Source organism: Pseudonaja textilis, chromosome 3 (genome assembly GCF_049901715.1).
Source record: "Pseudonaja textilis isolate UNSWEBS1 chromosome 3, rPseTex1.2, whole genome shotgun sequence".
NCBI classification, from domain to species: Eukaryota; Metazoa; Chordata; class Lepidosauria; order Squamata; family Elapidae; genus Pseudonaja; species Pseudonaja textilis.
The window spans coordinates 4139965-4165392 of NC_141992.1; the positions used below are offsets into that span (position 1 = coordinate 4139965).

Here is a 25428-nt window from a genome sequence, read left to right on the forward strand (position 1 = left end):
CCCTGCCTTCTAGCCAGGATGATGTTACCTAGTTGGGTCATGAAAGGTCTGCAAGAAAGCAACCAAGCTCAGACACCACCAAGGACCCCACAGTCTTCCTCCTCTTCCTCCTTCTTTTCCTCCTCCTCCTCCTCTTAATCTCCCCCCTGCCTTCTAGCCAGGATGACGTTCCCTAGTTGGGTCATGAAAGGTCTGCAAGAAAGCAACCAAGCTCAGAGAGCACCAAGGACCCTCCAGTCTTCCTCCTCTTCTCTCCCACCCTCCTCCTCCTCCTCCTCCTCCTCCTCCTCCTCCTCCTCCTCTCCCCACTCCCTTCTAGGCCTGATAATGTTACCTAGTTGGGTTGTGAAACGTCTGCAAGAAAGCCACCAAGCTCAGACAGCACCAAGGGCCACACTCCTCCTCCTCCTCCTCCTCCTCCTCCTCCTCCTCTCTCCACTCCCTTCTAGGCCTGATAATGTTACCTAGTTGGGTCGTGAAACGTCTGCAAGAAAGCCACCAAGCTCAGAGAGCCCCCTCCCCAGTTCAACCCTGAGCTACAAATCTTCCCTTCTGCCAGTGATGTGTTTTGCGCCCTAGGACGATCTGAAGGTGCGAAGACCCCAAAGATCGGGGTCTAACCAGGGGAAGAGGTGGGTAGGGGGGAAAAGAGATGCTCCAGGCTTGTGATTCAATCTTGGGATCAATTTCAAGGCGCCGAGGAGCACAAAAGATCCGTCCCAGCCAGGGCGGGGTGGAGGGTCCCAGGCCGTTTCTCCCCCAATGGTTGGGGGCTCTGGAGGGCCAGAGGGGGTCGTCAGGAGGCAGACAAAAGGGGGCCGTAAATCCATCTGGAAAGGCCTCGCACCTGTCACTGGACCTCCCCCTCCTCCCTTCCCCTCCCCTCCTCCTGCCCTACACGTGCCGCCTGCTGCCCTGTCGACATGACGCCGCTCCCCCCAGTCGTTCTTTTGTGAGATCCCCCCCACCCAAAAACGTCCTAATGATCTGTGGCAGCTGAGTTGTCGTGTGAGCCCGGCCACCCCCACCCCAAGATGCCCCAGGGACCTTTGGAGGCAGAAGATGGGAAGGAGAGGGGATGCCCTGCCTCTTCGTCCTCCCCCTCCTCCTCCTCCTCTTCCTCTTTGCAAACCCCACTCCCTTCTAGCACTGAGGATGTTATTTAGTTGGGTCATGAAACGTCGGCAAGAAAACAGCCAAGCTCAGAGAGCACCAAGGACCCTACAGTCCTCCTCCTCCTCTACTTCCTCCTCCTCTTCCCCCTCCTCTTCCTCTTCCTCTCCACAAACACTACTTCCTCTCTGCAAATACTTCTCCTTTCTAGCACTGATGATGTTACCTAGTTGGGTCATGAGACTTACGCACGCCCCTTACAGACCTCTTAGGAATGGGGTGAGGTCAATGGTGGATAGTATGAGGTTAAAGAAGTGAGGAATAGAGGATGTAAGAAGAGTCAAGAAGTGCATTCCAGGCATTGACCAATCTGTTGCTGAAGTTGTACTTTTTGCAAACGAGTTTGGAGCAGTTTACATTGAGTTTGTATCTGTTGTGTGCTCTTGTGTTGTTATGGTTGTAGCTGGAGTAGTCATTGACTTGTAGGACACTGGAATAGATAATTTTCTGTATTTTAATCCTTGTCTGGCCTTCAGGTGCTTTAGAAAATAGCTTGACCCCTTCCTCCTCTCTGTGGCAGCCCCTCAAGTATTGGAAGATGCTCTCCTGTCTCCCCTAGTCCTTCTCTTCACTAGACTAGCCAGGCCCAGTTCCTGCAACCGTTCCTTGCGTGTTTTAGCCTCTAGTCCCCTCATCATCCTGGTTGCTCTTCTCTGCACTTTTTCCAGAGTCTCAATATCTTTTTATAGTGTGGTGACCAAAACTGGATGCAGTACTCTAGGTGTGGTCTTACAATGGCTTCATAGAGGAGTATTAGCACCTCACTTGATCTCGATTGTATCCCTCTCTTAATGCAACTTAGAATTCAATTAGCTTTTTTGGCTGCCACCACTCATTGCTGGCTCATATTTAGCTGATTGTCCAGCTAATTTCTAGGTTGAATCTCTCCTTGTTCAGTTTCCATCCATTATTCCTTGTCTGGCCTTCAGGTGCTTTGGAGAATAGCTTGACCCCCTTCCTCCTCTCTGCGGCAGCCCCTCAAATATTGGAAGGCTGCTCTCCTGTCTCCCCTGGTCCTTCTCTTCCCTAGACTAGCCAGGCCCAGTTCCTGCAACTGTTCTTGATATGTTTTAGCCTCCAGTCCCCTCATCCTCCTGGTTGTTCTTCTCTGCCCTCTTTCGAGAGCAGGGGTCACCAACCTTTTGGACCTCAGGGACCACCAAACTCATAATTTTAAATCCCAGGGACCACTAACCAGTTATGTGGGCGTGGCCTAATTTGTGGGTGTGGCTTAGTGATCATGTGACTGGTTAGGCATGGCTTGTATGTAAATATTATAAATATTTATATAAATATTGATTTTTTTATATAAAAAAGAGCAACTTTTACCCCAAAGCAGGCAAAGCAGGCAGGCAAGATTGAGTTGCTCACAGAATCACAGATTCATTCAATGATCCATCTATCTGCCATTGGCTAGCTCAGTCTGTCACATAAAATTTGCTTGCAAGCAAACTCATAAAATTTACTAGCAAGCAAACTCACAAAATTAACTCACAACACACCATGTATGTAAATATTGATTTTTTTATTTAAAAAGAGCCATTTTACCCAAAATCAGGCAAAGCAGGCAGGCAGATTGAGTTGCGCACAGAATCATTCAGTGATCTATCTATCTGCCATCAGCTACCGAGTCTGTCACATTAAACTTGCTTGCTGTGAGTCTGCAGTGAATAATAGAACCTTCAGTCCTAAGGGAGGTTTGGCTGTGCTTAAAAGCAGAGCCAAAGGTCTAAAGACTAGCTAGAAAGCAAGAAACCCAACCGTTTCCTGCTTCCTAGCTAATCTAAATCTCCCGGCACAGCAGAACAGCTGATGGTCGGAAAAAGGAAAAATAGCAATTTAGCAGGCGAGTTAACCGGGTAAGGAGTGAGCGGGTGAGGAGGGTTCTTCATATGTTTCATCCTCCAGTCCCCTAATCATCCTGGTTGCTCTTCTCTGTACTTTTTCTAGAGTCTCAACATCCTTTTTGTAGTGTGGTGACCAAAACTGGATGCAGGACTCTAGGTGTGGTCTTACTAAGGCTTTATAGAGTGGTATTTAGCACCTCACTTTTTTTTTGAGCTTTTTGAGTTTTTGAGCTTTGTCTGGGAGGCATTCACTTGTGGGGTTTACGAGCCCAGATTGCTCACATCCCTTTTTCCCTTCTGATAGTCTAACTCAGTGGTCCCCAACCTTTTTTGTACCACGGCCCGGTACAAAATGACCCACGGACCGGTACCGGCATCAGCACGCACGACCAAGGCAAGGCGAGCCGAGCGACCGGCCGGCCAGCCGTCCCCCGCTTCTCCCCGCCACCTTCAACTCCTCCTTTGTACCTTCTCGCGGTCGATGGGCTTTTCGGGCTCTTTCTTAATCTCCTCCTGAGTAACGCGAGACTCCACCGCCATCGGGACGGCTCTTCGCTCAAAGCCGCCCCCCCCCTTCGACGAAACTAAGGCGCGAGGATTCCTTCCGCACCCAAACGCCGCTTTCCAACAACCGACGACCGACAAGCTCACCCGGAAGCACTTTCTCGAGTGCCGTCGAAACAAGATGGCGGCGCCCAAGCAAAATAAGCGGCCCGGTACAAAATGATCCACGGACCGGTACCGGTCCGGGGCCCCGGTGGTTGGGGACCCCTGGTCTAACGCCACTCATTTCTTGTTTTGAGTGGGAACGGACTGCAGAGTCCGGCGTTCTATCCTTCCACCCAGGACACTGGTGGGCAGTGAGGTCACAGTGGACTCCCTCGCAGCCACAGGAATCAGGGCCACGAATGGGAGGCCTCTGTGGGAGTGACCAACAAACGGTAGGGCATGTCGAAAGGAAATTTGCTTGTGACAGAGTTGGAAGGGGCCTTGGGGGGGTCTTCTAGCCTAACCCCTTGCTCAAGCAGGAGACCGTATACCATTCTGGACAAATGGCTGTCCATGTGGGGGTCCCAAGAGGGGGCTCTTCCCTTGCACATTCAACCCATGCGCCCATCATGGGGATGCAGAGCACATGCATGGTGAGGCCAGGTGGGCCTCCATCTGAAGGCAGGGAGGAGGAGGGAGAGGGAACAGGACAAGGGTGGAGGAAGAGGAAGAAGAGGAGGAGGGGGGAAAGGGGGAAGAGGAGGAAGGGAAGGAGGAGGGGGAAGAGAGAGGAGGAAGTGGAAGGAGGAGAAGGAAGGGACGGAGGCGGAAGAGGAGAAGGAGGAAGATGAGGAGGTGGAAGAGGATGAGGGGGAAGAGGAGGTGGAAGAAGAGGAGGAGGAAGGGACAGAGGAGGAGGAAGGGACAGAGGAGGAACAGGAGGAAGAGGAGAAGGGTGAAAGAGGAAGAGGAGGAAGTGGAAGAGGAGGAGGAGGAGGAGGAGGTGGAAGTGGAAGAAGAGGAGGAGGAGGTGGAAGTTGAAGAAGTGGAGAAGGAGGAGGAAGAGGAGGAAGAAGAGGAAGAGGAGGAGGAGGTGGAAGAGGAAGAGGGGAAGAGGAGGTGGAAGAGAGAGGAGGAAGTGGAAGGAGGAGAAGGAAGGGACGGAGGTGGAAGAGGAGAAGGAGGAAGAGGAGGAGGTGAAAGAGGAGGAGGAGGTGGAAGAGGAAGAGGGGGAAGAGGAGGAGAAGTAGGAGGAGGTGGAATTGGAAGAAGAGGAGGAGGAAGAAGGGACAGGAGGAAGAGGAGGAGGTGGAAGAGAAGGAGAAGGAGAAGGAGGAAGAGGAGGAAGAAGAGGAAGAGGAGGAAGAAGAGGAGGTAGAAGAGGAAGAGGAGGAAGAAGAGGAGGTAGAAGAAGAGGAAGAGGAGGAAGAGGAGAAGGGTGGAAGAGGAAGAGGAAGAGGAGGAGGTGGAAGAGGAGGAGAAGGGGGAGGAGGTGGAAGTGGAAGAAGAGGAGGAGGAGGAGGAGGTGGAAATTGAAGAAGTGGAGAAGGAGGAGGAAGAGGAGGAAGAAGAGGAAGAGGAGGAAGAAGAGGAGGTAGAAGAAGAGGAAGAGGAGGAAGAGGAGAAGGGTGGAAGAGGAAGAGGAGGAGGTGGAAGAGGAGGAGAAGGAGGAGGAGGTGGAATTGGAAGAAGAGGAGGAGGAGGAGGAAGGGACAGAGGTGGAAGAAGAGGAAGAGGAGGGGGGAGGCAGAAGAGGCGGGGGGTGTCTCTCTCCTTCCCATCCTCAGCCTCCAAAGGTCCCTGGGGCATCCTCGGGGTGGGGTTGGATGGGGGCGCTGGTGGACTCACATCTGCTCAGTGTCCGGGGAAGGCAAAGGGGAGCCGGCAGGTGCCCCTCCCAGCCCAGCTCCCATCGGCCAGACATTTGGGAGGGTCACACAAAAGGAAGGCTGGGCGGGTGTGTGTGTGTGTGTCCTGCTGATCCGGGCAGGCAGGGCAGGCAGGCGGCCCGTGTTGGGGGGTAGGGGAAGAGGGGGGAAGTCCAGCGACGGCTGCGAGGCCTTTCCAGCTGGATTCAGATGCCCCCTTTTGTCTGCTTCCCGACCCCCCAGGCTCCAACCATTGGGGAGAAACGGCCTGGGACCCCCCCCCCCTGCACTGTCTGGGACCCTTCAACCTCGATTGTTCCCCTCCGGATGGAGCCACAGGTTTTGGAGCCTCTGTCCCCTTGATTCTGCCACCCCACACCCCACACACACCCCTCTGTCCCTGCCTACACCCCCATGTTTGGGGGGTGCTCTCACCTTCAGGCTACGGATAGAAGGGAACGCTTGTAGTTCAGGGTTGAACTGGGGGGAGAAGTCCTTAGTCCTCTTCGCACTTGGTCGTTTTCATGACCCTACTAGGTAACTTTGCCAGTGCTAGAAGGGAGGGGGTAGGAGGAGGGAGGGGGAAGGTGGCGAAGGGGGTGGAGGGAGGAGAAGGAGGAGGAAGAGGAAGAGGGTAGCAAGAGGAGGAGGAGGAAGAGGGAGGAGGAGGAGGAGGAAAAAGAGGGGGGAGGAGGGGGAAGGGGAGGAAGGGGAGGAGGGAAGGAGGAGGAGGAGGAAGAGGAAGGGGGTGGAGGAAGAGGAGGAGGGGAAGAAGAGGAGGAGGAGGAAGAGGGAGGAGGAGGAGGAGGAGGAGGAGGGGGGAAGGGAAGATGAGGAAGGGGAGAAGGGGAAGAAGAAGAGGAGGAGGAGGAAGAAGAGGGGAAGAGGAGGAGGAGGAGGAAGAGGGAGGAGGAGGGGGAGGAGGAAAAAGAGGGGGGAGGAGTGGGAAGGGAAGAGGAGGAGGAAGAGGGTAAGAAGAGGAGGAGGAGGAGGAGGAGGAGGAGGAAAAAGAGGGGAGGAGGGGGGAAGGGAAGACGAGGAAGGGGAGAAGGGGAAGAAGAGGAGGAGGAGGAAGCAAGAGGGGAAGGAGGAGGAGGAGGAGGAAAAGAGGGAGGAGGAGAAGGAAGGGAAGAGGAGGACGGGGAGGAGGAGGAGGAGGAGGAAGAGGAGGAGAAAGGGAGAAAGAGAAGGAGAAGGAAGAGGAGGATGAAAGGAGGGGGAGGGGGAGGGGAGGAAGGAGGGAGGAAGACTCTGTATCCTTCCCAGCTGGCTTTTGAGAAGCAGAGTCAATGTGGAAAGCCCGATCCACTTAACGATCAAACGATTCATTTAATAACTGCAGTAATCCGCTTAACAACAGAGGCAAGAAAGCTCATTAAGTTAAGGACTTCCTGTAGCTTAGACGAGTGTTTTCCCAACCTTGGCTGCTTGCTGGCTGGGGAATTCTGGGAGTTGAAGTCCCAGAAACGCTGCTTTAGAAGATGGAAAGAGGTAAAACAGAGAAAGGTCAGATATTCAGAGGGTGCTGAGTAGGGCATAGTTTGAGAGTCCATCCCAGTTGGGCTTAGGGGGACAAGGAGAAGATTGGAAATCTGAGCTGCAAAGAAAGAATTTTGTCCCTGGTAATTCAGGACATGACAGCATAACAGCAGTCTTCCAATATTTGAGGGCTGCCCCAGAGAGGAGGAAGGGGGTCAAGCTATTTTCTAAAGCCTTTGAAGGCCAGACAAGGAATAATGGATGGAAACTGAACAAGGAGAGATTCAACCTGGAAATAAGGAGAAACTTTCCAACAGTGAGAACAATCAACCGATGGAACAGAAGTTGCCTTTGGAAGTTATGGGAGCTTCATCCCTGGAGGCTTTCAAGAAAAGATTGGACTGCCCTTTGTCAGAAATGGTGTAGGGCCTCCTGCTTGGGTGGGGGGGTTGGACTAGATGACCTACAAGGTCCCTTCCAACTCTGTTAATCTGTAATCTAATCAGTTACCAGCTGACGAGCGGAATCTTGGTTTAATGAATCTCTTAGTAAGATTTTTCCCCTGCAACTAGAAGTACTTGGTACAGACACTAGGTGGCGACATGGCTCAATTTATAAATTTACTCTTTGGTTATCTGGATGCAAAAGGAATTCGAAAGCTCTGGTTAAATCCCAAGGAAGCATCCATACCATTGGAAACTTTAAACTAATTCGGTCTTAATTACTTAGTATTAATACAGGTGGCCTTCAACTTACAAGTTAGTTTCACCTATTGACCATTTAAAGTTACAACGGCGCTAAGAGAAGCAACTTACAACCGGTCCTCACATTTATGACTGTTGTAGCACGGGATCAAAATCTGGACACTTGACACCTGTTTGCATTTACAGATTTACCAGTAAAGGCCTTTTGCCAGCTTCCCAACTGGCTCCCGACATGCAGAGTCGATGGGGGAGGGAGACAGATTTTACTTAATGGCTTCATGCTTCACCATGATTTCACTTAACAACTGTGGCAAAAATGGTCATAAAATGGGGCCAGACTCACTCAGAAACTGCTTTGCTTAGCAACAGAATATCTGGGCCCAATTGTCGTCATAAATTGAGGACTACCTGTATATATATTGGACTAGAAGATCTATCTATCTACCATCTGTCTGTCTGTGTCAGTCTATATCTATAACTATATCTACCTACCATTTATCTGTCTCTATCTATGGTATCTATCTATATCTAACTATCTCTCTCTCTCCCTCTCTCTCTCTCTTTCTCAATCCATCTATCATCTATCTGTCTATCTATATCTATAATTATATCTATCTACCTACCATCTATCTTCCCTATCTATGGTATCTATCTATATCTATATCTAACTATATATCTAACTATCTCTATATCTATCTATCTACCATTTGTCTATCTGTCTGCCTATCTATCTAATTTTTATCTATCTATCTATCTATCTATCTATCTATCTATCTATCTATCTATCCTATCATCTGTCTCTATCTATGGTACCTATCTATATCTATCTATCTGTATATCTATCTACCGTATTTCCCCATGTATAAGCACCCCCTTTGTATAAGCCACCCCCCCAATTTTTGGACTGTGAAGTTTTGAAAAAAATATTTTATTAGAGAAACAAGTTATGAAGAAAGAAAATTTACAAAGAAACAAAATTCGACGTCTAGATCTACAACTTCGGTCATGATGCCGAAAGCGGTGCGGGCAACGCTAGCAATCTACGCATCGGAATGAGAGTAGGAACGAAGCATTCAGGCCGATGCCAGCGTATGCATTTCTATCGCGTACTCGCACTCGTAATCGTATCATCACTTACAATTTTTACAAAAAAGTATAGCATACTGCTGGAAAACCAGTTTATTCCTACTTTATTATTTTATGCATTTTTCACGTATAAAAAGTGTACTTGCTTTGTATATGCCACCCCCTACTTTTTGGGCTTGAAAATTTTGGAAAAAAGGGGTGGCTTATACATGGGGAAATACAGTATCTACCATTTGTCTGTCTGTCTGTCTGTCTATCTATCATCTATCTATCTATCTATCTATCTATCTATCTATCTATCTATCTATATGGCATTCAGCTGTTTAGTTCTGAAGTGAATTACGATTCATCGCATCATCAGCTTTGTGTTTTCGTTAGAGCAGATACATTAAGCAGAAACCTGTAAAGTCTGCCATCATCAGGCTTCTCAGAAGCTGATGATGGCAGATGAGATTTTGCCGAAACGTTGCTACAACTTTAAAAGCACAACTACAATGACGTGGGAAAATACCTGAACAAAGCTGAATGCCATACATGTAAGTACCCGCGAAAACTTAAGAAAATATACATATATATAATATCTCTTTATAGATATCTATATCTATCTATTGGAAGAGAGACTAGAACAATGGTTCCCAACCTTTTTTTCACCCCGCACCCCTAAAGAAATTTCACTTGAACCTCACACACCCTGAAATTTATATTTTGCTCAAGGATAAATTATGCAAATTCCGAATAATATTTTATCAAAAAAAGATTGTTACTTTATTCTTTAGTATAATTACCTGGACTTTTCTCGCACACCCTGGAATATCGTCTCGCACCCCCAGGGGGTGTGAGCACCCCAGGTTGGGAACCTCTGGACTAGAAGATACATACATACATATACATGTATGTTTGTATGTATGTATGTATGTACGTACGTACGTGTGTATATGTATATACATGAAAGAATCAGAATCAGAATAGAGCTGGAAGGGACCCTGCCGCTCTTCTTGTCTAGCCCTTTTCTCAAGCAGGAATTCCTATATTATTTCAGACAAGTGGCTGTCCTGTCTCTTCTTAAAAATCTCCCAGTGTTGGAGCATTTACAACATCTGGTGGCAAGCTGTTCCACTGGTTAATTGTCCTCACTGTCGGAAAGTTTCTCCTTAATTCCAGGTTGCTTCTATTCATCGAAGCATTTCCATCCGTTGCTTCTTGTCCTGCATTTAGGTTCTTTGGAAAATAAGTGGACTCCCCTCTTCTTTGGGGCGGCCCCACAAATAATCAAAGAATCGCGATGTGTGAATTCGAAGGAACTTTAGAGGTCGACTAGTCCAACCCCTTGTTTTCTGCAGAAATCCATATTCTTTCCGACAGGTGGACAGGCCACTTCCCTTTGGGAAGGCTTCAGGGCGACAGTGGGCCTCTCTTCTTCTATCAGGGTGTTTGTAATTCCATCCTGTACGCCTCTCTCTGACCTTACTTGTGCAATCTTAGGGACTGGGAAGTTGTGCTTGGAAAGGGGAGAGATGGAGTCAAGATTATGATAAGGCCAAAATAGAAGAATGATTTCTTTGCGCTGTTGCACTATTCTTGTTTATTCTATGTGGTTTATTGGAACTTTAATCACTGGGGTCAAAGTAGAGGAGACTCTGACCCTTCTTGCACTATCAGCAAACAGGTTTGCCAATTCAAAAGGAAGAAGGAAATGCTGGAATGTTAAGTCGAAAGGGCCGGAGGAAGGGAGGGAAGGAAGGAGAGAGGAAGGAAGAAAAGAAGCAAGATTTTGAAGAGAAAGGAAAGGAAAAACGAAAGGAAATAGACAAGAGAAGGAAAGGAAAGGAAAAGGAAGGAAAAGAAAGGAAATAGAGAAGAAAGGAAAGGAGGAGGAAAGGAAGAAAAGAAAGGAAATGGAAGAAAACAAAAGGAAATGAAAGAGAAAGGAAAGGAAATGAAAGAGAAAGGAAAGGAAAGGAAAGGAAAGGAAGAAAAGAAAGGAAAGGAAAGAGAAAGGAAAGGAAAAACAAAAGAAAATAGAGAAGAAAGGAAAAGAAAGGTAAGGAAAGAAAAAGAAAAGAAAAACGAAAGGATATAGAGAAGAAGGAAATGGAAGAAAAAGGAAGGAAAGGAAATAGAGAAGAAGGTAAAGGAAAGGAAAGAGGAAGGAAAGGAAAGGAAAACAAAAGGAAATAGAGAAGGAAAGGAAAGAGGAAGAAAGGAAAGGAGGAGGAAAGAAAAGGAAGAAAAGAAAGGAAGAAAGAGAAAGGAAAGGAAAAACAAAAGGAAATAGAGAAGAAAAGGAAGGAAAGGAAAGGGAAAGGAAATAGAGAAAGGAAAGGAAAAGGAAGGAAAGGAAAGAAAGGAAAGGAAATAGAGAAGAAAAAGGAAGGAAAGGAAAGGAAAGGAAAAGAAAAATAGAGATGAAGGAAATGAAAAGGAAGGAAAGGAAAGGAAATAGAGAAGGAAAGGAAAGAGGAAGAAAGGAAAGGAGGAGGAAAAAAAAAGGAAGAAAAGAAAGGAAGAAAGAGAAAGGAAAGGAAAAATAAAAGGAAAGAGAAGAAAAGAAAAGAAAGAGGAAAGGAAAGAAAAAGAAAGGAAAAACAAAAGGAGATAGAGAAGAAAAGAAAGGAAAAGGAAGGAAAGGAAAGAGATGAACGGAAAGGAAGTAGAGAAGGAAAGGAAGGAAAGGAAAATGAAAGTGATGAAGAAAATGAAAGGAAAAGGAAGGAAAGGAAAGGAAATAGAGAAGAAAAGGAAAGGACAGAAAGAGTCCCCGTTTCAAAGGCTTTGGTGGGCCGACCAAGCCAGCCCCTTTCCCAAGGCTTCAGATAAATATGTTCAAAGCTAAGGAAGTACAGACCGTCCATTCCAACCCTGAGGAGGCCAACAGTTCCGTGCAAGTCCACCCACCCCCAACCCCCCACCCCCCAAGGAAGGAAAACAATGGTACGGCCTGCCAAATCAAAGGATATTGGATGGATCAAAGCAGGGGAACCTTGGAACGTGCCAAGAACGGCGCCGGGAGCCTCAAAGCTCTTTCTGAACTCTATGACTATTGCATGACTTGACCGAGGAAAATCACCTGGTCAGAGTCCAACACTTTTACGTTGGAAAAATCAGCGACAGTAGGCGAGAAAGTTGCACACGGAGAGGGGTTCTTGTTGATCTATTCCTTTGTCGTCTTCTCACGCTAAGGCTGGGGGACTTTTCCCGGAGGCGAAGAAGAAGCGGGCAACTTGGGGTAATTGTGTGATTGCTCGATTATTTCTCTCTCTGTGTGTGTGTGTCTCTCTCTGTGTGTGTGTGTTGTTTGGGGAGGTTGGGTTGGGTTGTAGCTCAAATCAGTTGGGCTGAGATTGAGACAAAGTACCAAGGAAGGAGAAGATTTGTAGCTCAGGGTTGAAAGGAGGGCTCCTTGGCGCTCTCAGAGCTTGGTGGCTTTCTTGCAGATGTTTTGTGACTCAACTGGGGAACACCATCAGTGCTAGGAGGGAATGGGGTGTGTGGAGAGGAGGAGGAGGAGGAGGAGGAGGAGGAAGAGGACTGTGAGGTCCTTGGTGATCTCTGAGCTTGGTGGTTTTCTTGCAGACGTTTCATGACCCAACTAGGGAACAACATCAGTGCTAGGAGGGAATAGGGTTGGTGGAGAGGAGGAGGAGGAGGAGGAGGAGGAGGAGGAGGAGGAGGAGGATTTTGGGGTCCTTGGTGATCTCTGAGCTTGGTGGTTTTCTTTGTAGACATTTCATGACCCAACTAAGTAACATCATAGTGCCAGGAGGGAGTGGGGTGTGTGGAGAGGAGGAGGAGGAGGAGGAGGAGGAGGAGGAGGAGGAGGAAATGACTTTGGGGTCCTTGGTTCTCTCTGAGCTTGGTTGTTTTCTTGCAGACATCTTCAGTGCTGGAAGTGAGTGAAGTTTGCAGAGAGGAGAAAGACAATGAAGGGGAAGGAGAGAGGGAGGGGGAGGGGAAGAAGGGGGAGTGGGACTGTGGAGTCCCTTGTGCTCACTGAGTTTGGCTCTTTTCTTGCAGACATTTCATTACCCAACTAGGTAACATCAGCCAGTTGCTTCAGAGCTACTGACTGCTGCTGCTGCTGCTGTCACATGAGCTACATTTTCAACCTTCTGCGAAGTTTCCAAGCCAGTCTTGCAATCCCTTGTTCTCACGCTCTCTCTCCCCCCATTCAGAAGCAGCCACTTCCTGGGGAGGGGAGAGGAAGAGGAGAGGAGGAGGGGAAGATGAAGGAGAAGGAGAAGAAGATGAGGAGAAGAAGAGGAAGGAGGGGAGAAGGGGAAGCAGGAGAAAGAAGAGATGAGAAAGAGGAGGAGGAAGGGGGAAAGGGAGGGGAGGAAAGGAGACAGAGGAGGGAATGAGAAGAGGAGGAAGGGTTGAGAAGAAGGAGAAGACAAAGGAGGAAAGGAGGGGAAGGAGGAGAAGAAAAAGCGACGTGAAGGACAAGGAACACGAGGAGGAGAGGTGAGGAGAGAAAAGAGGAAGAGAAAGGAGGAAGAGAAGATGAGAAGAAGGAGATGATGGGAAGAGGACAGGAGGTAAGGAGAAGAAGGACAGATGAAAAGGAGGAGAGGAGGGGAGGAGAGGGGAAGGGAAGAAGAGGGGAGGAAAGGAGGGGAAGGATGAAAAGAAAAAAGGAGGAAGGGAAGGAAAGGAAAAGAGAAAAGAAAGAGGAGAGGAAAGGATAGGAAAGGAAAAAGGAAAGGAAAGGAAAAGAGAAAGAAGAAAGGAGATAAAAGGAAAAGAAAGGAAAGGCGAGGAGAGGAAAGGAAAGGAGAGAAAAAGAGAAAGGAAAGGAAAGGAAAGGAAAAAGAAAGGAAAGGAAAGGAAAGGAAAGGAAAGGAAAGGAAAAAAAAGAAAGGAAAGGAAAGGAAAAAGGAAAGGAAAAAGGAAAGGAAAAAGGAAAGGAAAGGAGAGGAAGCAAAGGAAAGGAAAGGAAGGAAAGGAAAGGAAAGGAAAGGAAAGGAAAAGAAAAAGGAAAAAGGAAAGGAAAAAGGAAAGGAAAGGAAGGGAAGGGAAAGGAAAGGAAAGGAAAGGAAAGGAAAGGAAAAAGAAAGGAAAGGAAAGGAAAGGAAAGGAAAGGAAAGGAAAGGAAAGGAAAGGAAAGGAAAGGAAAAAAAGAAAGGAAGGGAAGGAAAGGAAAGGAAAGGAAAGGAAAAGAGAAAGGAAAGGAAGGGAAGGGAAGGGAAGGGAAGGGAAGGGAAGGAAAGGAAAAGAGAAAGGAAAGGAAAGGAAAGGAAAAGAAAAGAAAGGGAAGGAAAGGAAAGGAAAGGAAAAGAGAAAGGAAGGGAAGGGAAGGAAAAAAGAAAGGAAAGGAAAGGAAAAAGGAAAGGAAAGGAGAAGAAGCAAAGGAAAGGAAAGGAAAAGAGAAAGGAAGGGAAGGAAAGGAAAGGAAAGGAGAGGAGAGGAGAGGAGAGGAGAGGAGAGGAGAGGAGAGGAGAGGAAGTAAAGGAAAGGAAAGGAAGGAAAGGAAAGGAAAGAGCGAGGAGAAGAGAGGAAAGGAGAGGAGAAGAGAGGAAGGAAAGGGAGAGGAAGCAGAGGGAAAAGAAAGGAAAGGAAAGGAAAGGAAAAGAGAAAGGAAAGGAAAGGAAGGAAGGGAAGGAAAGGAAAGGAAAGGAAAGGAAAGGAAAGGAAAGGAAAGGAAAGGAAAGGAAAGGAAAGAAAGGAAAGGAAGGAAGGAAGGGAAGGGGAAGGAAAGGAAAGGAAAGGAAAGGAAAGGAAAGGAAAGGAAAGGAAAGGAAAGAGAAAGGAAAGGAAAGGAAGGGAAGGAAGGGAAGGGAAGGGAAGGGAAGGAAAGGAAAGGAAAGGAAAAGAGAAAGGAAGGAAGGAAAGGGAAGGAAAGGAAAGGAAAGGAAAGGAAAGGAAAAGAGAAAGGAAGGAAGGGAAGGGAAGGAAAGGAAAGGAAAGGAAAGGAAAGGAAAAGAGAAAGGAAAGGAAAGGAAGGGAAAGGAAAGGAAAGGAAAGGATAGGATAGGAAAGGAAAGGAAAGGAAAGGAAAGGAAAGGAAAAAAGAAAGGAAAGGAAAAAGGAAAGGAAAAAGAAAGGAAAGGAAAGGAAAAAGGAAAGGAAAGGAGAAGAAGCAAAGGAAAGGAAAGGAAAAGAGAAAGGAAGGAAGGAAAGGAAAGGAAAGGAGAGGAGAGGAGAGGAGAGGAGAGGAGAGGAAGTAAAGGAAAGGAAAGGGAAGGAAAGGAAAGGAAAGGCGAGGAGAGGAGAGGAAAGGAGAGGAGAAGAGAGGAAGGAAAGGAGAGGAAGCAGAGGAAAAGAAAGGAAAGGAAAGGAAAGGAAAAGAGAAAGGAAAGGAAAGGAAGGAAGGGAAGGAAAGGAAAGGAAAGGAAAGGAAAGGAAAGGAAAGGAAAGGAAAGGAAAGGAAAGAAAGGAAGGGAAGGAAGGAAAGGAAAGGAAAGGAAAGGAAAGGAAAGGAAAAGAGAAAGGAAAGGAAAGGAAGGAAGGAAGGAAGGGAAGGAAGGAAGGAAAGGAAAGGAAAGGAAAAGAGAAAGGAAGGGAAGGGAAGGGAAGGAAGGAAAGGAAAGGAAAGGAAAGGAAAGGAAAGGAAGAAAGGAAAGGAAAGGAAGGGAAAGGAAAGGAAAGGATAGGATAGGAAAGGAAAGGAAAGGAAAGGAAAGGAAAGGAAAAAGGAAAGGAAAAAGGAAAGGAAAGGAAAGGAAAGGAAAGGAAAGGAAAAAGGAAAGGAAAGGAAAGGAAAGGAAAGGAAAGGCATACAATCTAACAATCTCCTTTCTCTTTCTCCCAAAATATTGGCCAAGCTGTCCCCTGCCCGGCCTTGAGAAGGCAACAATCCCAGCCTTGTGACGAAATCCAGCTCTCCAACCTTCCCAGCCACCAACCACAATCCTCGCCTTAAAAAAATCCCGATCAGCCTGTTTGGTGCCTTGCGCCCAGCGCCTGCCTTCCTCTCCTTCCTCTAACAAAAGGTGATCTCCCCACTGTGGTTTCAAGGCGGTGCCACCTGTACGGACCAGCGCACAGGTAAATGAAACTCCCAAACCTGGTTGGAAGGCTTCAAAAGGCAGACCTCCACCGGCTTGCACGAGGGGACCCCTCGCTTACCTGGGGGACAGACGCTGCGGGAAGAAGGGAGTTTGCCAAACTGAAAGGTACATTTCACGAGTCCTCCCTTACTGCCCAGGCCCGCTTTCGACATTAAGTGGAACTCCTCCCCGTAGTTGGGGAGAGAGAGAAACCTGTCCAGTTTTGCTGTGTAGTAGGCAACCGTTGTCCTTCGATCTGGCCACCTGGCTGGGGTCCAGGAACTGAGGAAGGGCTGCAGAGCTGCCAGCATCACACCTGTAACAGTTAGCAGGTAGCAAAGGTAACCAGGTGGGCAGAGGTTGAATTCCTGGATCCTTTCCTCCTTATTTCAATCCAAGAGAGGAATAGATGGGCGATCCTCTTAAAGGGACGGTGCAGAGTTTTGCAAACCGTCCAGGTAATCCTTGAGGGAGCCTGACACCACCCCTTATTTTTTTAAGGTAATTTTTAAAAACATTTTATTTTAATATAAATCCATTTTCCATCTAAATAGAGCATCGTCCGGGTGCAAATCTCTTGTGCAATAATGGCAGTTTATACATGTTTGTTACCTGAGTATTAATGCTCTCTTACTTAATGCTGATGTCCGTAATATATCAAGTTGTTATAACAATCCCCATCTTAACATATTTAGTTTTATTTACCTGTTTTCTATATTTCGCTCATCTTCTTTCATTTCCAATCTCCATATTTTATTCTCCAGCCGTTGATAAGAATAATTCCCATATCATATAGTATTCAAGTAGCCCTTAATGGGTCTAAGTCTAAATGGAGGGAAGTAAGCAGTGGGTGCCACAAGGTTCCATCTTAGGCCCAGGACTCTTCAATATCTTCATGAACGACTTAGAGGAGGGAATAGAAGGGGAACTTACCAAATTTTCAGGTGATACTAAGCTAGGAGGAATAGCTAACGCCCAAGAAGATAGGCTGAAGATCCAGATGGATCTTGACAGACTAGAACCCTGGGCCCTATCCAACAAAATGAAATTCAATGTAGAGAAAAGTAAAGTCCTACACTTAGGCAAGAAAAACCCAAAGGACACAGATAGACTGGGTGAAACCAGGCTCAATAGCAGGAACTGGGAGAGGGATCTGGGAGTCTTAGTGGACAACCAGCAAAATAGGAGCCAGCCGTGTGCAGCAGCAGCCAAAAAAGCCAATGCAATCCTAAATTGCATTAACAGAGGGAGACAATCGAGATCAAGGAAGGTACTAATAACCCTCTATAAAGCCTTAGTAAGATCACACCTAGAGTACTGCATCCAGTTTTGGTCACCAAATTACAAAAAAGATGTTGAGACTCTAGAAAAAGTGCAGAGAAGAGCAACCAGGATGATGAGGGGATGGAGGATGAAACATACGATGAACGGTTGCAGAAACTGAGCCTGGCTAGTCTAGGGAAGAGGGAGACAGACCAGGGGAGACAGGAGAGCATCTTCCAATATCTTCCAATATTTGAGGGGCTGTCACAGAGAGGAGGAAGGGGTCAGGCTATTTTCCAAGGCACCCAAAAGCCAGACAAGGAATAATGGATGGAAACTGATCAAGGAGAGATTCAACCTGGAAATAAGGAGAAATTTTCTGACAGTGAGAATAAATAACTAATGGAACAGAAGTTGCCTTCGAAGGTTGTGGGAGCTTCATCCCTTCAAGAAGAGATTGGACTGCCATCTGTCAGCAATGGTGTCGGGTCTCCTGCTTGGGTGGGGAGTTGGACTAGATGACCTACAAGGCCCCTTCCAACTCTGATTATTCTTCTGTTATTCAGAAGTTGTGGGAGCTTCATCCCTGGAGGTCTTTGAAGAAGAGACTGGACTGCCACTTGTCAGAAATTATGTAGGGTCTCCTGCTTGGGTGGGTGGGTGGGGGTTAGACTAGAAGACCTCCAAGGTCCCTTCCAACTCTGTGAATCTAACCTATTAAGCCACCTCTCCTCTCCTTCAGGTCTTCTGCTCTGGAGGTGAAGATGGCGTGGCTCACCCACTTCCTGGCGTGCATTTTTGGCACCGGTTCCTGGGTGGCCATCAACGGCGTTTGGGTTGAGCTTCCCCTGTTGGTCAACGAATTGCCTGAAGGCTGGTATCTTCCTTCCTACCTCACCATCATCATCCAACTGGCCAATCTCGGGCCTCTCTTCGTCACCCTCATGCACAAACTGAAGCCTGGGTTGTTGAAGGAGGTGCCGGTGATTTGCGTGGTGGTCTCCGTGGGCATCCTCGCTCTCTTCCTCCTGGCTTTCCTTTGGCATTACACCACGCCGGTCGCTGGAGAACCTCACAGCGTGTCTTTCTTTGTCCTCACCTTTTTCCTCTCGCTGGTGGACTGCACCTCGTCCGTCACCTTCCTGCCTTTCATGGCTCGCTTCCACCCACGGTACGTCCCCACCCTCTTCATCGGGGAAGGGCTCAGTGGCTTCATCCCAGCTCTCTTCGCCCTGGCTCAGGGCGCCGGCATTGCCACCTGCGTCCAGGTCCCAGGGCCGACCTTCAACGCCAGCCTGGGCAACTCTTCGTGGGCCAACGGCACAGGAGCTGGGGACTCTCTGCCTATGGAGACACGCTACTCTCCGGCCAACTTCTCCAGCCTGGTCTTCTTCCTCCTCCTCTCGGCCATGATGTCCTTCTGCCTGGTGGCCTTCGTCTTCCTCAACTGGCAGCCCCAGTCGTGGGACCTTTCCAGGCAGGATTTATGCTCCAGCGAGATCACCCTGAACTCGATCCAGAAGTTTCCCGCGGGCAAGGAGGAACCGGACGACTCGACGGGAGGCCCAACCTACTCTACGGAGAGAAAGGTGGAGAACGTCAATGAAGAGGGCCCAGGGGGCGAGAAGGTCCTGTATTCCGGCTCCAAATTGGTCTTCATCTATTTCCTCATCACTTGGCTGAATGCCCTGACCAACGGCATCCTGCCCTCCGTGCAAAGCTACTCCTGCTTACCTTACGGCAACCTGGCGTACCATCTGGCGGCCACCTTGAGCTCCATGGCCAACCCTCTCGCCTGCACCGTGGCCACCTTCCTACCCAACAGGTGTGTATGCTTGGGGTTAAGACAACGGGTACCAACAGAAGAGGATATTCTCCAGCTTGGGGTTGAAAGGAGAATCCCCTGGGTGCTCTGTGAGCGCGGTGGTTTCCTTGTAGGCGTTTCATGACCCAACTAGGGAACATCATCAGGGCTAGAAAGGAGTGAGGTGTGTGGAGAGGAGGAGGAAGAGGAAGAGGAAGAAGGCAGACTGTGGGGTCCTTGGTGCTCTCCAAGTTTGGTGGTTTCCTTGTAGGCATTTCATCACCCAACTAGGGAACATCATCAGGGCTAGAAAGGATTGAGGTGTGTGGAGAGGAGGAGGAAGAGGAAGAGGAAGAAGGCAGACTGTGGGGTCCTTGGTGGTCTCCGAGTTTGGTGGTTTCCTTGTAGGCGTTTCATCACCCAACTAGGGAACATCATCAGGGCTAGAAAGGATTGAGGTGTGTGGAGAGGAGGAGGAAGAGGAAGAGGAAGAAGGCAGACTGTGGGGTCCTTGGTGGTCTCCGAGTTTGGTGGTTTCCTTGTAGGCGTTTCATGACCCAACTAGGGAACATCATCAGGGCTAGAAAGGAGTGAGGTGTGTGGAGAGGAGGAGGAAGAGGAAGAGGAAGAGGAAGAAGGCAGACTGTGGCGTCCTTGGTGCTCTCCAAGTTTGGTGGTTTCCTTGTAGGCGTTTCATGACCCAACTAGGGAACATCATCAGGGCTAGAAAGGAGTGAGGTGTGTGGAGAGGAGGAGGAGGAGGAGGAAGAGGAAGAGGAAGAGGAAGAAGGCAGACTGTGGGGTCCTTGGTGGTCTCCGAGTTTGGTGGTTTTCTTGCAGACATTTTATGACCCAACTAGGGAATGTCATTGGTGCTAGAAAGGAGCGAGGTGTGTGGAGAGGAGGAGGAGGAGGAGGAGGAGGAGGAGGAGGAGGAGGAGGAGGAGGAGGAAAGCTTAGTTGTTTACTTGCAGAAGTTTCCTTACCTAATGAACTATCAAACCACGCAAAACATTTCTCCTAGCACTGTCAGGGCAAACCACTAGTATCTAAGCAGGGAGAAAACCTCACTCACTTCTTGATGGTGTTATCTAGTTGGTTCATAAAAGGTCTGCAAAATGACCAAGCAAAGAGAACCCCCAGGACCTCATAATATCAACCTATTCAAGTTTCTTTCTCAAGCTTTTGAATGGCTTGCAAGATACCAAATCCTTCCTTCCTTCTCCTTCTCCTCCTCCTCTCCCTCCTCCAACTCTTTGCAAACCCCACTCCCTTCTAGCACTGATGATGTTCCCTAGTTGGGTGATGAAACGTCTGCAAAAAAAAATAACCCCACCCAGCTCAGAGAGCACCCAGGACCCCATAATATCAATATCCTAGTTTCTTTCTCAGGCTTCTTCATGGCTCACGAGCTGCCCAATCGTTTCTTGACTCAATCCTGGCTTACCGTAGCATGTATACCCAGCTTATATCTTCCCCGTGCTGTCTAACCAGTTCTTCCTCTGGATGGCTCTCTTGCTGTGGGCGAAGTCTGGGTCCGTGTCCGAAAACGGCAAACCCACCACCTCTCTCCTTTCCGCCCCTCCAGGTCTCTTCTCTTCCTGGGGATCCTGACGGCTGCAGGAACTGCCTTTGGGGTCTACAACATGGCCATGGCTGTGCTGAGCCCCTGCCCCCTCCTGCAGCACTCCAACTGGGGAGTTGCCCTGATTGTAAGTCGGCCACTCGATCGCTTCCCGCGAGTGGAAAATACAGGGGGGGGGGTTGGAGTCGCACAGCATGCTGGGCTTTGTGGTTCCATGTGCTCTGACCTAGGCTTGTTCCCAAGATCACGAAGCCGGACTCCTCGTCCCGATAAAACCCCTTTTTATTTTAGGTTAAAAGGAATTCCTCTCCAGCAAAGTCCCGGCAAACTGTCTTTCATGAGATTTCACAACCACAGACCCTGATCAAGCTGGGAGAGTTGCCAGGCCGATAGCTCCCAAACACCACACTGTAGCAGCAATGACTTGGCAAGGAGTCAGGAACAGATCTTCACCCTAATGAATTGAACGAATTGTCTCCTGCAAAGCCCCACTCCTCTTTCGCTCCTCTTTTATTCCCTATCGAAGCGGCCATTCACCGTCCACCTGTGGCTTTACTCCCAAGTCGACCCTTGTTCCTTAGCTGTTCCCTTCTTCAGGCAGCTCTGTGCATGCGCACACTGGGCACAGTCCCCAGCTGTTCTTCTGCCTAACTGACCTCCGATTCCAAAGGCAGCTGATAACTGTCGGAGGGGCCTGGCCCCATCTTTGCCTCCAACGCAGAGCCCTCATCAGAGCCTTCCCCAAACTCCAGGACTGGCCCAGGTTCCTCTCCAGCCTCTTCACTGTCCGAGTCTGCCACCAGCTCCACTGGCTACTGGCAGGCCACAACAGAAAAGAATATAGAAATATGAATAGAATAGAATAGAATAGAATAGAATAGAATAGAATAGAGTAGAGTAGAGTAGAGTAGAGTAGAGTAGAGTAGAATAGAATAGAATAGAATAGAATAGAATAGAATAGAATAGAATAGGAGAAACAAGAATATAATAAAGAAATAAGAATAGCATAGCATAGCATAGTGTAGTAGCAATAGAGGTCCTGTAGAGGGTGCACGCAGCATACTGCTGTGCCTAATACCTATATGGGCCTCTTTGCATGATATCACTCCCTGTTCTGGGCTGGTAAGTCCCATACCTGGTACAATGATCTCACTTTACTATCACCACTATTTTTAAGGATTGGTTGGGGGTCTCACCAATCCTAATGCTGTATCTATGTTGCTTTTTGTGACTTGTAAAAAAACATATAAAACGAATAAACGCTACGTAGGTAGTCAGACATCTTTACACACTGAAATGACTGGTGGAATGGAATGGAATGGAATGGAATGGAATAGAATAGAATAGAATAGAATAGAATAGAATAGAATAGAATAGAATAGAATAGAATAGAGAAATAAGAATATGGAATAGAATATGGAATGGAATATGGAATTGAGTGGAATGGAGTGGAGTGGAGTGGAATAGAATAGAATAGAAATAGAATAGAATAGAATAGAATAGAATAGAATAGAATAGAATAGAATAGAATAGAATAGAATAGAATAGAAGAAATAAGAATATGGAATAGGATAGGATAGGATAGGATAGGATAGGATAGGATAGGATAGAATAGAATAGAATAGAATAGAATAGGTAGAATAGAATAGAACAGAATAGAATAGAGAAATAAGAATGTGGAATGGAATGGAATGGAATGGAATGGAATGGAATGGAATGGAATGGAATAGAATAGAATAGAATAGAATAGAATAGAATAGAATAGAATAGAATAGAATAGAATAGAATAGGAGAAATAAGAATATGGAATAGAATATGGAATAGAATATGGAATTGAGTGGAATGGAATGGAATGGAGTGGAATAGAATAGAATAGAATAGAATAGAATAGAATAGAATAGAATAGAATAGAATAGAATAGAATAGGAGAAATAAGAATATGGAATAGAATATGGAATAGAATATGGAATTGAGTGGAATAGAATAGAATAGAATAGAATAGAATAGAAGAAATAAGAATATGGAATAGGATAGGATAGGATAGGATAGGATAGAATAGAATAGAATAGAATAGAATAGAATAGAATAGAATAGAATAGGAATTGGAAGGGGCCTTGTAGGTCATGTAGTCCAAGCAGGAGAACCTATACCATCTCAGACAAGTGACTGTCCAGTGTCTCCTGAGAAACCTCCAGTGATGGAGCCACCGGCAACTTCTGGAGATCTTCCGAGATCTCAACCTGGCAACGTCTCACCCACACCTTCTCTCCGTTCTCTCGACAGGTGATCTCCTGGGTGTCCTTCACCGGAACCCTCACCTACGTCAAGGTGATGCTAGGGATGATCCTTCGCAGCTGCAGCCACAGTGCCCTGGTCTGGTACGGTGCGGTGGAGCAGCTGGGGTCTCTGCTCGGAGCTGTGCTGATGTTCCCCCTGGTGAACGTTTACCACTTCTTCCAATCGGCTGACTTCTGCAGTTTCCAGTGCCCGGCGTGACGTGCCGGGATCCGAGCAGGGAACCTTGCCAAGCATGCCAACCACGTGCATGATGGGAAATATCACTCAGGAATAGTCACCCCCCTCCCAAAAAAATAGTCACCCCTCTTTTTGGACCAAAAGAAGGCAAGGGGTTGGAGAACTTAGCAAGCCCAGGAGGATGTCTAGGAAGGACCATGTCTTCAGAGTCAACAGCAGGCCAAAATGAACGCACTGTGAGTTTTTGCTCAACCCCTATTATCTTTCGGAGGGCCCTTAAAGTAGGACGGATGAAGTTTGGCTGAGAAGAATCTGGGTGAGCATCAGATGACTCCAGAAATTACAAATTTTGCTAACATTTGGCACCCCAGATGAGACAGCCGCGCTTTTAAGAATAAACCATCTTTGACCGATCAAGGAGAAACTGCCCATGAACTTACATGCTTCAGTTGGAATGCCTTTGTAAGAAAGTAGTTGCATGCCATGAGCAGGTCTTATGAGCACAGTTGAGCCCCAAATTTCTGTTGCTAAGTGAGACAGTCCGACATGGAATAGGTTCTCCGGCTTGACCAGGGGAGAGGGGTTGGAGAAGAGGACCTCTTATTTTACCCTGTTTCCCTGAAAATACAACCTACCCTGAAAGTAAGTCCTAGCTTGATTTTTTTACATGTGCGCCCAATATAAGCCCTACCCCCCCCAAAAAAAAATAAGCTCCAATTAAGATCCCGCCCACTCCAGAGTAGATAGGTAAAAATTAAGCTAGGCTGGGGATGTAGGGGCTGGGTGGAGTTGCCCTACTACTTACCTTTGGGAAGTTGTAGCCAGGCCTCGCACACCCTGACACCTGCCTGCCTTCTTCTTCTGCAGCCAGCAAGGCTGGCAAGGGTTTCCTGAAGGCCTCTGGAGCTGAGAACAAAGCTCTGGATCGATCCTGAGTTCTCTTATCCACTTACAGAGGCCTTCAGGAAAGCCTTGCCAGCCGTAGAAGTTCCTGAAGGCCTCTGACAGCAAAAAGGAGGTCGGGGATGATACACGCAAGTGAGGTTAGTCAATGGAGGACATCCCCCGAAAATAAGACCTGGTAGCTTTTTGGGGGGTAGCAAAAAATAAATAAATCATAAGACAGGGTCTTATTTTGGGGAAAGCACGGGTAAGTTCTGTGTTCTAAAATAAGAAATAGTGAATAAACCTGAAACAAGTAGGGTTTACTTTAAGCGATCAGCCTTAAGCAGGTCCAGTCATGCCAGGGCTGAATCAACTGCAGCAGTTGTGATAGGATCTGCCACAGGATCACCCAGATCCATTCAATGGATCCTTTTGACCCACATAGTCCTCCAGGAAAAGGCGTTGAAGAGACAGGGCGGCTACTCAATTCAGCCTCTCGGTTGCAGAATTCGGGCCGAGGGCTTCGCCGAGGCGGATCGGTTGCACGCCTCCTGCTGCCAGCCTATCACAAGGAGCTGGAGATAGTAATGTCCAGAAATCCTAGCAAAATTTGTTCCTTAGCTGGCTGGGGAATTCTGGGAGTTGAAGTCCGCATTTTCTTCGACTGGCCAAGGTTGGGAAACAAGCTTTGAGAGTTTTCAAGGTTTTTCTTCTCTCTTTTTTACCCGACAACAATCCTGTTGGGTGGGCCCAAAGGAGCTTCTGCGGCTGGGATTTCCACCCCATACGTCCAATTGGATGTTTTCTGGATGTCTCCTTACATCTCACTCTCTTAGCCGAACCCCCAAATCTCCTTATTCCACATTGGCTATTTAAAATAGTCCGTACCTACGATCCAAACGCAGATGCTAAATTTGTAATGGATAAATTTCCACACTGAGAGCCAACCTGGGATCTTCCTTCCAGATGGACATTCAGAAGAACATCTAGAAGAGGGAAGGGAAGGGAAGGGAAGGGAAGGGAAAAGGGCCGTGCTCGTCATCAGGGCCCTGCTAAAAATGGTGCCCCAGCATTCCAGTTTCCATCCCAGAGGGATAAAACAATAGGGATGAAGATGACTTACATGTGAGTTATCAAGAGGGGGCGTGAATGAGAGAAAGAAAGAAAAAGAAAGAAGGAAGGAAGGAAGAAGGAAGGAAGGAGGGAGGAAACGAAGGAGGGGAAGGAAGGAAAGGAAGGAAGGAAGGAAGGAGGGGAAGGAAGGAAGGAAGGAAGGAAGGAAGGAGGGAGGGAGGGGAAGGAAGGAAGGAAGGAAGGGGAAGGAGGGAGGGAAAGGAAGGAAGGAAGGAAGGGGAAGGAGGGAAGGAAGGAAGGAAGGAAGGAAGGAAGGAAGGAAGGGGAAGGAGGGAGGGAAAGGAAGGAAGAAAGGAAGGAAGGAAGGGGAAGGAGGAAGGAGGGAGGGAAAGGAAGGAAGGAAGGAAGGGGAAGGAGGGAAGGAGGGAGGAAAGGAAGGAAGGAAGGAAGGAAGGAAGGAAGGAAGGAAGGAAGGGAAGGAGGGAAGGAGGAGGGAAAGGAAGGAAGGAAGGAAGGAAGGAAGGGAAGGAAGGAAGGAGGGAGGAAAGGAAGGAAGAAAGAAAGAAAGGAAGGAAGGAAGGGGAAAAAAAAGGAAGACGGGGCAGTTTCATAGTGAAGGAATCTGGTTTTGCTGGAACTAGGCAAGGATGTTTTTGCATGCATTCCAGCATCGACATCTTTAAAAATAAGGTTTTTTTTCCATTCTGTGA

General features: G+C 47.7%; 1 protein-coding gene across 3 annotated transcripts; it reads left to right on the plus strand.

The window, feature by feature from the left end:
• Positions 1-15498: 15498 nt before the first annotated feature.
• Positions 15499-23405, plus strand: SLC52A3 (solute carrier family 52 member 3). 3 transcript variants are annotated; one of them, XM_026721278.2, is made up of 4 exons: positions 15499-15758; positions 17638-18720; positions 20288-20411; positions 22568-23405. In XM_026721278.2, exons 2-4 carry the CDS (start codon positions 17660-17662, stop codon positions 22778-22780), a joined length of 1398 nt encoding a protein of 465 aa, XP_026577063.1. In that variant the 5' UTR covers positions 15499-15758; positions 17638-17659; the 3' UTR covers positions 22781-23405. The 3 variants fall into 3 exon arrangements, with proteins under 3 accessions (XP_026577063.1, XP_026577061.1, XP_087784941.1); XM_026721276.2 differs by having other exon boundaries at positions 15520-15630; XM_087928815.1 differs by lacking the exon at positions 15499-15758 and adding an exon at positions 15929-15981.
• The last annotated feature ends 2023 nt before the right edge of the window (positions 23406-25428 follow it).

Coding starts and splice junctions, on each gene's coding strand:
- SLC52A3 (XM_026721278.2), top strand. CDS start 17,660: ATGGCGTGGCTCACCCACTTCCTGGCGTGCATTTTTGGCACCGGTTCC. Junction 18,721..20,287: donor GCCACCTTCCTACCCAACAG/GTGTGTATGCTT, acceptor CCGCCCCTCCAG/GTCTCTTCTCTTCCTGGGGA. Junction 20,412..22,567: donor ACTGGGGAGTTGCCCTGATT/GTAAGTCGGCCA, acceptor TTCTCTCGACAG/GTGATCTCCTGGGTGTCCTT.